This window comes from Cervus canadensis, chromosome 33 (genome assembly GCF_019320065.1).
Source record: "Cervus canadensis isolate Bull #8, Minnesota chromosome 33, ASM1932006v1, whole genome shotgun sequence".
NCBI classification, from domain to species: Eukaryota; Metazoa; Chordata; class Mammalia; order Artiodactyla; family Cervidae; genus Cervus; species Cervus canadensis.
The window spans coordinates 33,486,067-33,498,632 of record NC_057418.1 but is presented as its reverse complement, the minus strand read 5'-3'; the positions used below and the strand labels follow the sequence as shown (position 1 = coordinate 33,498,632).

Below are 12,566 nucleotides of genomic sequence, written 5' to 3'. Positions count from 1 at the left end.
TTTCAGGAAGTCTTAGTTATCATTGGGTCTAGTTTAATTAAGGTTTAACAACAATCTCAGAAACACAAAGTCAGATTCAGATGACTACTTTGATATATTAATACAATTTATACCTTTAGTAAAGGTTAAACTATAAAATTCATTTATTATACTTTAAAAATATTTATTTTATACTTTCTCATCTGAATTGAACAATCATTATGTGTAACTTGCATCTACAATTTCAGGCCATGAAGGTTATTTAGCAGCAACCAATTTTTCCCTTTCCTTACAAAACTATCATCTTGTGGCTTGAAAATGTTAACAGACGTCCCCTGACCACCCAGAAGAGCTTATGAATAAGTCTCACATTTTAAATACCTAAATTTCACTGAATGTTTCTTCTGGAGAGCAGATATAAAGCACCAAATGCAAAAACTATCACTATTACTGATACCTTGAGGATGAATGAGGTTATACAAGCTTAGAGTAATATTCATCACCTGAGGCGTTTAAGGCAGCATTTCCTCACTAAAAAGTCATTACACTAAAACCCCGATCTGTGAGAGACAGGGAAAGACAAAGCTCTCTCTGCAAGTTATTTACATGCAACCTAAATAATTCTATTTACGAGTATGAGTACCTCATCTGTTTTCCGAAAAGCTTTAAAATCTTCATCTTTGTGAGACAAATATGACAAGTGTAAAGAGCAAAAAATTAATCTTATATTAATGTTTATTAAAACAAAACACTTAATAGCATTACTTGAAGATATATTTAACTTAGGAAGACAAACTTCTGTTTACAATTATCACATTTTTCCCCAGAGATCTGGAACAAAATATCTTTCCTTCAATTTGTTTACTGTACTGTATTCAGTGAAAATACAAGCCTTAATAAGCGGATCATGCACATGGCAGCATGGATCAGCTTATTCTCATGAAGAATATAAGAAGCTATCAGCCTTCTACACAGTCCTGCCTATATAAGAGGAAGCAAGGGCTGGTTCCTTTCAAGCCTGTAATTTATGAGTTTATTCAAACCCGCCAAATTGTTTTACGTAAACGCCTCTCACATTTAAAAATTCCCATGGCAACTCATTTAGTTTGGCAGACAGGAAGACCCAAAATCAATCCTTTTATCCTGCAGCTAAACCATGACAATGGTAACTCTGCTCTGACACTCTGAAGAGACTGCTAATTGCTGGACTCTGGGTCCCGAGACAGATCTCCCATTCCGATTAACACGGCTGTGCAAGGCAGCGAGCAGCAGCAACACCCTCCATGCATGAGACGCTCTCTCCCGTTACAGCTCTGTCAAGGGGCCAGTGCATGACAGCTGGATCTTTTAATCCTTCTTTCCCAATAACATGAGAAGGAGGCCAACGATACCACAGACTTCAATTATTGATCCTTTGGTCACGAACTAAATTCAGGGCCATCAGTTCATTAACAATTCAGTTTAAAACTTGCACTCCAAGAACGGACTGTGCTATCTCCAAAGTCATCACCTCTCTAGAATTTTATTTAGTTTTATTCATCTTTTAGTGCTACATGTGAGCTTTTGGTTTTCTTGATTTTCTCTATTTGTTCCTTTTCTGTTTCACTGATCTCTGCTTTTTCATATTCTTTCTACTTGATTTGTTTTCAACTTGATTTTCACAGCTTCTTAAAGGTGGACTATTAGTGACTTATGACCTTTCTTTTATACTTTTTGAGACCTTTTATTTATGCTAAAAATATTTTCTCTGAATAATGCTTTAACTGCATCCCAAATATAATATTATGTGGTATTTTTATTATCATTCACTTCACAGTATCTCCTATTTTTTCTCATGATTTCTTCTTTGACCTATGAGTTATTTCTGATGCGTCCCAATATTTGGAACTTTTAAATTTATCTTATTGGGACTGATTGGTAACTGAATTCTGTTTCCAAAAAATGCTTTCTGTTAAGCATTTTTTTATTATTTTATTAACTTATTTATTTATATTATTTTATTATAATAATTTTATTATAATAATTTTATTATTATAAAATAATTCTTTATTATTTATTATATTATTTATTATATTATATATATTTATTATATATAGCTATTATATCATTATAATTATTTTATATTTATATAAAAATATAAAATATATATTTATATAATATATATTTATATATAATTATTTTATTATAATTATTTTTTTATTTATATTATTTATTATTTATTTTATTTTATATAAGCATTTTGATTCTCTCTGAATTAGTTAGACAACATTTTTTAAAATTCCATCATCTTGTATCGGTGAATATCCCTTTTACACTTAAAAAGCACATGTGTTCTGTGGTAGTTTATGTGTTTTATAAATATCATTTAGATGAAGCGAGTGAAAGTTGCTCAGTCATGTCAGACTCTTTGTGACTCCATGGACTGTATAGTCCATGGAATTCTCCAGGCCAGAATACTGGAGTGGGTAGCCTCTCCCTTCTTCAGGGGATCTTCCCAACCCAGGGATCGAATCCAGGTCTTCCACATTGCAGGCAAATTCTTTACCAGCTGAGCCACAAGGGAAGCCCAAGAATACTGGAGTGGGTAGCCTATCCCTTCTTCAGGGGATCTTCCCGACCCGGGAATCGAACTGGGGTCTCCTGCACTGCAGGCGGATTCTTTACCAACTGAGCTATCAGGGAAGCCCCATTTATATGAAGGTGGTAGATAATGTTCAGGTCTTCTTTCCCATTTTTCCCCTGAATTACTGAAAGGTGTGTAAAGATCTCCATTCACTGTAATAATATGTGTGTATACTAGCATGTTCTCCTTGAAGGCACTGAAATGGCAGTTTTGACATGTGCACATGTGTGCATGTATAGCTCACACAACCTGTATGAACAGAGTAGACCTTTAAAAGATAAGAGTATTATGACCAACTTCATGATAAAAAATTTACCAACTCAGATGACAAGTTCCTTGAAAAATACAAGAACAGGGAAATAAACTAAGTTCAATACTTATTAATATGAATGAAATGGGATTTGTAATGAAAAGCCTTTCCACAAAACCAAAAGAAAAACACAAGTCACAGATTGGAATATTTGTCCAATAAAGGATTCATTTTCAACACACAAAGAATTGCTTTAACACTAAAAAAAAAAAAAAGCCAAGAATGATAGAAAGATTTAAAGATACTTCATTAAAGAAGATATATGAATTATCAAGAAGCACATTAAAAGATGCTCCATATCATTTGTATTCACAGAAACAAAAATTAAAACTACAAGTGAAAGGAGAAATAACCTGTGGTTTATGTATTCAATGGCATGCTAATTATCAATAAAAAGGAACAACCCACTGATACATGCAACAGTATGGATGAAACTCAAAAAAAGCCAAGCTGCATGAAAGTACAAAGAAAGGAAATCTAGAAAAAGCAAACTGATTTAAAAGAGGCAAATTCATACAGCCACAGAGTAGAATGGTGGTTGTCAGGGGCTAGGGAAGAGGTGACGTCCATCAAACGGCACAAACTCTCAGTTATGAGATGAGTAAATTCTGGGGATTTAAGGCACATCACTTCATGGGAAATAGATGGGGAAACAGTGGACAACAGTGTCAGACTTTATTTTATTGGGCTCCAAAATCACTGCAGATGGTGACTGCAGCCATGAAATTAAAAGACACTTACTCCTCGGAAGGAAAGTTATGACCAACCTAGATAGCATATTAAAAAGCAGAGACATTACTTTGCCAACAAAGGTCCATCTAGTCAAGGCTATGGTTTTTCTAGTGGTCATGTATGGATGTGAGAGTTGGACTGTGAAGAAAGCTGAGCACCAAAGAATTGATGCTTTTGAACTGTGGTGTTGGAGAAGACTCCTGAGAGTCCCTTGGACTGCAAGGAGATCTAACCAGTCCATCCTAAAGGAGATCAGTCCTGGGTGTTCACTGGAAGGACTGATGCTGAAGCTGAAACTCCAATACTTTGGCCACCTGATAGGAAGGGCTGACTCACTGGGAACAGACACTGATGCTGGGAGGGACTGGGGGCAGGAGGAGAAGGGTACAATAGAGGATGAGATGGTTGGATGGCATCACCAACTCGATGGACACGGGTTTGGGTAAACTCCGAGAGTTGGTGATGGACAGGGAGGTCTGGCGTGCTGCGATTCATGGGGTCGCAAACAGTCGGACACGACTGAGTGACTGAACTGAACTGAACTGACAGTGGTTACATTTAATTAATACACTGAACACCTGAAATTTGCTAAGAGTGGATCATACACAAAAAAACAATGAGTATATGAGATGATGGAAGCTAACTTGATTGTGATGGTAATTTGTTAATCTGAATTGATGGCAAAAGGCTAAGAGAAAACTTTTCGGGGTAATGGAAACCTTGACTGTAGTAGTGGTTGTAAATATATACAGTTGTCAAGGGTCAAACTGTACATTTAAAATTCATGAGTTTTTGTGTAAAAAAAGAAAAAGTTCCTGAAGAAGAGCCTTTTTTTTATGTCTTCAAAATGACTATGCTTCAGAGTTAACAAGACTGCTCTTATGTATTTAAATCAGACTCATGAGTTTACATATTATTCCTCGAACAGATATCTCTATAACACTAGATGGTAAATATACTCTCAGAAAAAAATTTTGATGGTCAATTAAGTCTGGAAAATGGTTTCTACCAGAGATTCACAATACTTATATTTAAGGCTTTCTTTTATCCAGAATACCTATGAAAAGTATCTTATGAAATATAGTTAGGGAATTGCCACTGTCCTAAACATTAAACATCTTCAAGTAACTTTCTATACCCCTAATGCTCTAAAATACAGTCAACCTGGAATAAATATTTGTTAATCTGAATAGAATACTAGAAGAGCTACACTTGAATAGCTACTGGCATCTTAAATTTACCAGATTCAAAACTGAGTTCCAAGTAATCTCTTCAAAGTTTATTCCTAACACACCCTTCATCAGAGTATCAGCAATTATATCCTTCCGGTTGTTCAGGCTAAAAATCTTGGTATCATCCCTGACGCCTTGGTTTCTAACATCCCATAGATGCTGCTGCTGCTGCTAAGTCGCTTCAGTCGTGTCCGACTCTGTGCGACCCCACAGACGGCAGCCCACCAGGCTCCCCCGTCCCTGGGATTCTCCAGGCAAGAACACTGGAGTGGGTTGCCATTTCCTTCTCCAATGCATCAAAGTGGAAAGTGAAAGTGAAGTCGCTCAGTCGTGTCTGACTCTTAGCGACCCCATGGACTGTAGCCTACCAGGCTCCTCCGTCCATGGGATTTTCCAGGCAAGAGGACTGGAGTGGGGTGCCATTGCCTTCTCCCATAGATGATCCATTAGCAAATCCTGCCAGTTTCACTATAAAAATATGTTTAGAAATGAGGCCATGACTCACTTCTGTGGCTACACTGACCCAACCCATCATCACCTCTCATCTGAATTAATGCAAGAGTCCACGAATTGGCAAACTTTTCTGTAATAAACCAGACAGTAAATGGCTTTTCTGGGCATATGGTCTCGGTGGCAGTTACTCAACTCACCACTGGAGCTCAGATGCAGCCAGACAATATGTAAATGAAGAAGCATAAGCATGGCTGTGCTTCAATAAAACTTGTTAGACAATGCAATTTGAATTTCATATAGTTTTCACATTTCATGAAGTATTATTCTTCTTCAAATATTATTCTTCTGATTTTTTCCTGCTGTTCATCAAAACATGTAAAAACCATGCTAAGCTCATGTGCTATTCAAACACTGGTTTTGGCCTACGGGCCTTAATTTGTGAACTCCTACGAAAGCTTCCTTTCTTTTACCTTGTGTGGTTTATTTTGTTTTAAACAGAGCAGACCAGTAACCCTTTCTGAATATTAATCAGATCACGTCACTCCCTTCTCTGTAAGCACTCGATGGTTTCACCCATTCTAGTGCTTAGACGCTCAGTCGTGTCTGACTCTTTGCAACTCTATGGACTGTAGCCCACCAGGCTCCTCTGTCCATGGGATTCTCCAGCCAAGGAGACTCGAGTGGGTTGCCATGCCCTCCTCCAGGGCATCTTCCCAACCCAGGTTTCCAGCACTGCAGGCAGATTCTTTACCATTTAAGCCACCAGGGAAGCCCACCCACTCTAGACTTAAAAGCCAAAGTTCTTAAAATGGTTGACAGGCTCTGAACAATAATTAATCAGCTGTCATAATAAATGCTTGAGGATATTAAGACCAAATTTAATTAAAAGTAGGTTTAGATATACTGTTAAAAAAGGCAAAAAGAAATGGAAATTTAGCCTAGGGCCTTACTACCCTGAACGCGCCCAATTTTGTTTGATCTCAGAGGCTAAGCAGGGTTGGGCCTGGTTAGTACTTGAATGGGAGAAATGGAAATTTATAGCACATTACAGTATCAGTGCAGTGAGAATAAAGGAAATGAAAACATCTGATGACAGAAAATGAGTAAATTAATTTAATACACAAGCTCTCTGTAAGGATCAAATCTACGTTAAAGTGATTTGAACATATAAAGACAAGAGATCATAATTTCCCAAAATACTGTGTATTTGTAAGCACATTAGGTAAATGCTAGGCAAAACTGTAAGTTCAGCCAAGAAATTTAATAGCCTCATTTTGAAAGGCTCACAGGAAAAGTGTGAGAATTATTATGTGAATAAAAAAACAAGCACTAAAATGTCATCTGAGGAGTTTTCTCAGTTTAAACTGTTTAAGCCAGTTCAACACGCATATCTAAAAGACTAAGTTTTACATATATAAAATTAGCAATCAATCTATTAAAATACCATTTGTCTAATTACAAAATAGTATTTTATCAAAGGGTTAAATTAGTAACTTTATCACAGAAGCTTAAAGAAACAAAAATTTATAAAGCATACAGTAGCACACTGCAACATGGCCTAATAACAAAAATGATAACAATATCCTATCTTAACTATTTAGCTAAAATTAATCGTCTACATTGTAAAACTCTGTAAGAATCATAAGAACTATAGTTTTTCTTTACCCAACTAATTTTTAGAACTAAGCAGCTACATAAAAACACAAATCACAAATAAGAAGCACAAGTTCCTAACAATTTCAAGTGACTAATTTTCTTACAGGACGTACTTAAAATAAGAAGGCTATCATTATATCCTCCTATAAAACCTCTGCTTAATGTTCTACCTATATACTTAGTAAAACCCTAAAATTAATTATTTCACAAACATTTTCCTTCTCTGACTTTTAAAGCTTTCACAACTACCTATACTCTGTTTACAATTAAGAGCCACTTCTTCAGTGTACAACAAGGAGTTTCAGAGAAGGTAACTCACTGGTTACCCTGCTTCCAGAGGAGTGATATGTCCAGTCATTGATTATCTTTATACAATTTACTCAAACAAATAAAATCATTCTTACTAATTTCTGAGAATGAATTGAGTGGGTTAAGGCTAAAAGTGAAAAGAGAGATTATTTTAACTGGGTTGGCAAGAATACATCTTCAAGAAATACACTGGAGGCAGATTTACATCAGCAGTCCTTTTCTGCCAAGGATGACCTAAGTCCCCAAAGATGAGCAAAATCAGGGCACTGCTCAATAGTCCTTATCTGTCAATGAAGATGATTTGATTTCCACAAAATGCTACACTGTATTTATAAAAGTATACTGAAGATCTCAAGAATCTAAAGGAGGTATAGTTCAGATTTATGGAAATGAGACTGAAACTAATTAACTGTACCTATGATAAAAAGAACATCTTCAGTAGATACTTCATAGTAACACACGAAGACTTGCCAGGCTAGTTACACTACATGTAACTAAAGAAATGACTTTTCTCTAGTTACACAAGGTTTATTTTGTGATTGAAGAAACAAAAGAGACTAAAATAATTATTGAAATCAAAGAAACATTTGAAATAAAAACAACAGTATTATCCAAGGTAAACAAGTTTGCCAGGTAAAGTACTACAACTCTACAGATGAAGTGTGATCATCTCAAAACCCCTATTACAATACTTTTGCAGTGAAATTAGAAAATGCTAAGGCTTGTCTGAGTTCCTGTGCTTGCTGGGAGAAGGGGGTAGGGGGTGGATTGGGTGGTGGGAAGGAACTTACTGTAAGGTTGTTCTGAAACCCCAATTTGAATTTAAAAGGTTTGAACTCTGAACAGTAAGTTATGTGTGGTGTTATGTAAACTGATAGAAACACATTCAAATCATCAAAATTAGAAAAATTAGAATCAAGTCACAAGGAATATAGGTACAAGGTATACTGGAATTTTTCAGGCAAGAACACTGGAATGGGTTGCCATTTCCTACTCTAAGGGATCTTGCTGACCTGACCCAGGGATGGAATCTGGGTCTCTTGTGTCTCCTGCATTAATAAGTCAGTTCTTTACCACTATGCCACCTGGAAAGCCCATGGAATCCACAGGCAACACAAATAATGCACTCCTACTAACACAGATCACCCAACAGAAGTATTAACTCGTACAGACTTTGTGTACACTCATCACTTGTTTGCAGTGAGAAACTGATCTAAAAGAGAGACAAAGCTTTCACCAGCCCTCCTTGATGATGGACCTACATTCTCACCCTGTAACAGTGATGCAAAGGCAGCCACACTTTTGAAAACGAGGCCACTGACGCGGTCTGCTCCCCTCGCATTTCCTTCACAAAAAGATAAACCGGGAGCAGACCTTCCCATTTAAGGAAGGGAGCAGTGTCTGTCTATCTCTTATTCTATAGCAAACGATTTACAAATTATCTTAATATTTTGTGCTTAAATAAAATCTTCAACAAATAATAACCTATTCTTCACTAACATAAAACATTATACTAATTAAAAAATTAACCGAAAAAGATCTTGGGCCTAAACCTAAGATCTGGAAATTGTTACTTACTGCAGGTACCAGTAACTTCTTCACTTCCTCAACGGCTCTCTTCAGTTTGATCTCTGCTCTGTTTTGAGCATCTTCCACAGTAATCAGTACATGTAAATCTTCATTGAGATGCTCCCAATTAGGCTTGCCTCGATTTTGCTCCTCCTAAAAAATTTACAAAGCACATTATTACAGGTTTTTTTTTTTTCAAAGAGACAGCACATCTTCCTATCCATAATAATGACCTGTTGCAATCATTAAGTTATGCTTGCATTGTTTTGCTATGAGTAAATAAAAGGTCACTGAGGTAAATTTAAGAAGTCACCTGTCAAGGCCATGTGGCTAGTAACCTGCCAAATTTAGGAACTGAATCAACATTTTCATTCTCAAATTCAGCAGTTTTCCCATTTTGTTGCAACTGCTTTTAGTAACATTGGCTAAATTCAAGAATAGGAAAAGCATTTTGCCAATAGATATTATTGTGTAGACAAAATGCCATTTGTTTTAAGCATTTCAAGTAGTGATGATGGAACCATTTCATTATAAAAATAATCACAACAAGGAATAAATGTAACAATCATTTTAACTGTAGTTCTATGAGACCTTCCTTTAACAATGGTGAACTGTACAGTCCCTTTCTAACCATACCATCATAAACACCAGTTTTAGCAGAGAACATCTACATTTCATTTCCCTGGTGTCTTCAAATGACCCAGTGATCCCCGGGTGGAAAACACTGTCAAGCTACAGGAAAGACTGACCATACTTCCCTTTCACCTAAAATATAATCATTTCAGAATTGCTTCTTGCTTTAAGCTTTGGAGATAATATACAAATATATTTATAAGTATTTCATAAATATAATTTTAATAATTAAAAACAACATAAGCACAAATATCAAAATGCTATAAATAAATGCATACGGTTCAGTGCAAGGTACCACATATAAACGATGAACAATACCTTTGTTTTGAACTTTCATCTTTAGGTATTCTGTTTACTGAATTGTGAATACTATTTACTGAATTCTTCCAATCAAAGAAAAACAAACTTGCATTAAAAACAAACAAACAAAAAACCCCCCAGTTTTCTGCCACAGCTCACATGTTCGCAGAGGCCATGCCAGGGCAAGGAAACACATGGAACTCAGACGATACGGATAGAAACGCGTTCTTAAAGTTTACGCTTCTCTGTATTTTCTACAAATATCATTAAGTGTGAAAACGCACCCAAGTGTTGGGAGGGGAACTGGGAAACCAGACAAGGCACAGCAGCCTGTGGCCGGCCCCCCATGTGCCCCCAGGGAGTGAACACAGAGACAGCACAGCACGCTCAGCAGGCACTGAAGCTTCAAGGGAAGCAGCAGGAGTTGATGTCTGTCAGACACCATGCAACCTTCGAGCTTAAAATATTTGTCTTTATCAATATTAGATCATGCTACATTCCTTTTGATGATGAGTCAAGGAACTGGGAACCTCACGGTTATCTGTACGCCAAGTATAAAGCATGTAGACATATCTCTACTGTAACAACAACAAGCAATTTTAAAATCCAGATTTTTATTTTTATGTTGAGAAACACTGACATTATTGTCTCACTGAAATTTATATCTGATCAATTTTTTCTATAAAAACTTAAATAAAACTTTTTATAGAAGTTTTTATAGAAGTGATCACTTTTTATAGAAGTGATAAAGTTCTGTGTGTTTATGTTTTAATGAACCTAAAAGTATCTCCACATCCATACAAATAAGGAATGTCTGCTTTGGGCCAAGATGAAGTATAACATCAACAAGATTCACTCTCATGCCTAAAAACAACCAAAGAGGAAGAGAACAGTGAGGCTGAGGATGGGAAGCCAATGCAGGAAGACCCACGATCGCCCAGGCTTCCTGGCCTGGGAAGCTCAAGGCTGCAGCCCTGGGAAGGGTGCCAGGCCGCCCCTCTGAGTGGAGAAGACTAACCTTCGAGACTCGGGAGGGCACAGCAGCCAGAGCTCACCTAACCCAGTACTGGAAAAAAGACCTGCACAGTGTGAGTGGAGAGTCTCCCTAGTGACACAGACGGTAAAGGGTCGGCCTGCAATGCGGGAGACCTGGCTTCCATTCTCGGGTTGGGTAGATGCCCTGAAGAAGGGAATGGCTACCCACTCCAGTATACTGGGCCTGGAGAATCCCACAGACAGAGGAGCCTGGCAGGCTAAAGTCCTGGGGTTGCAAAGAGTCAGACATGACTGAGCGACTTTCACTTCACTTCACTTCGAGAGTGGAGATCTGCACAAGTATTCAACTGAACACTGCTCAGCACATTTGGGAGGAGATACCAGTGGCCAGAGAAAGAACCAATCAAACGATTCAAGGTAGAAAACTTTATGATACACAAGACACTGGGACAGGTACACAGAGGGCTTGCCTCAGGAGTGGAGAACAGTCAGCAGCCTGGGCAGTACCATGCCAGGAGTGCCTAAGTGAATCTTCAAAGCAAGACCTAAAAGGATCAAACTGTTTCCAATTTTACTGAGTCCCAGAACAAAGCACAAGAATAACTTATAGGAATATAGAATATCCACCCAACAAAGTAAAATTCACACTGTGTGTGCTTAGTCACTTAGTTGTGTCCAATTCTCTTGTGACTTCATCGACTGTAGCCCACCGGGCTCCTCTGTCCGTGGGATTCTCCAGGCAAGGACATTGGGTGGATTGCTATTTCCTTCTCCAGGGGATCTTCCTGACCCAGAGATTGAAACTGCATCTCCTGTGGCTCCTGCATTGGCAGGCAAATTCTTTACCAATGAGCCACATGGGAAACCCTAAAATTCATACTATCTGGCATCTTATCAGAAATTAACAGGCAAAGGAAGAGAAAAAGGAAACATATAAGAAGAAAAATCAATCAAAACCTAGGACTGACATAATGCTATAAGTAGTAGACAGAGACACTAAAAAAGCATATGTATGTGTATATTATTAATGTATACAGATACTAATACAAGGACAACTCAGGAAAATTTATAATCCAAAATATTTTAGAAAGGCCTAAGAATGAAAACTACACTTGGTAAATGATACTCTTTTTTTTTTTTTCCTTTGCTTTTAACTGAGAGGAAGAAGGCTACCAGATGAAATGTATTTGAGGGGAAATATCAGGAGTTGAGTTCTGTACTTTTTTAATCTGGTGAAGTTGCTCAGTCGTGTCCAACTCTTTGGGATCCCATGGACTGCAGCCTCCCAGGCTCCTCCGTCCATGGGATTTTCCAGGCAAGAGTACTGGAGTGGGTTGCCATTTCCTTCTCCATACACTTGGTAAATGATACTCTTAATAAATTCAACAATTTAAGCACCAGTTAAAACTACAAAAATAAAAGAAAGTTATACTTATCCTAATGTTTGCTTACAGTTTCTAAAACACTAAGAGAAAAAACGTGAAATTAATGTAGTTGTGTACTTTCACTCCTTCCTAAAAGTCTTCTGAAACACTGTAGAGTTTTAAATGCACGAACTAACTTATAAGAAAGAAGAAAATGGGAAAGGAAACAATTGGGAAGCTATACTAGAAAGCAGATGGCTAAGTAGTCAGGGTCTTAGCTGACCCAGGCAAGGAGAAATCCACTTACACTCTCAAACCTCCATAAAGGCTCAGGAAATCGGCAGCAGGGGAGTGGTGTAAGGGTGGAGCTAAGACTGGAAAACTGGCTAACTTCTCACCAAGGAACAGCT

The 12,566-nt window shown here is 37.4% G+C and overlaps 1 protein-coding gene across 8 annotated transcripts in view; it reads right to left on the bottom strand.

Moving 5' to 3' along the window:
- QKI (QKI, KH domain containing RNA binding) overlaps nucleotides 1-12,566 on the bottom strand; it is a 142,175-nt gene that overhangs the window by 30,408 nt on the left and 99,201 nt on the right. For all 8 annotated transcript variants that reach the window (XR_006267214.1, XM_043457071.1, XM_043457072.1 and 5 more), the window contains exon 4: nucleotides 8,873-9,016. Coding sequence is in view for 7 of the 8 variants with exons in the window: in XM_043457071.1 (XP_043313006.1) it covers nucleotides 8,873-9,016 (144 nt within the window). In the remaining variant the exon portion in view is untranslated. The remainder of the gene's footprint in view (nucleotides 1-8,872; nucleotides 9,017-12,566) is intronic.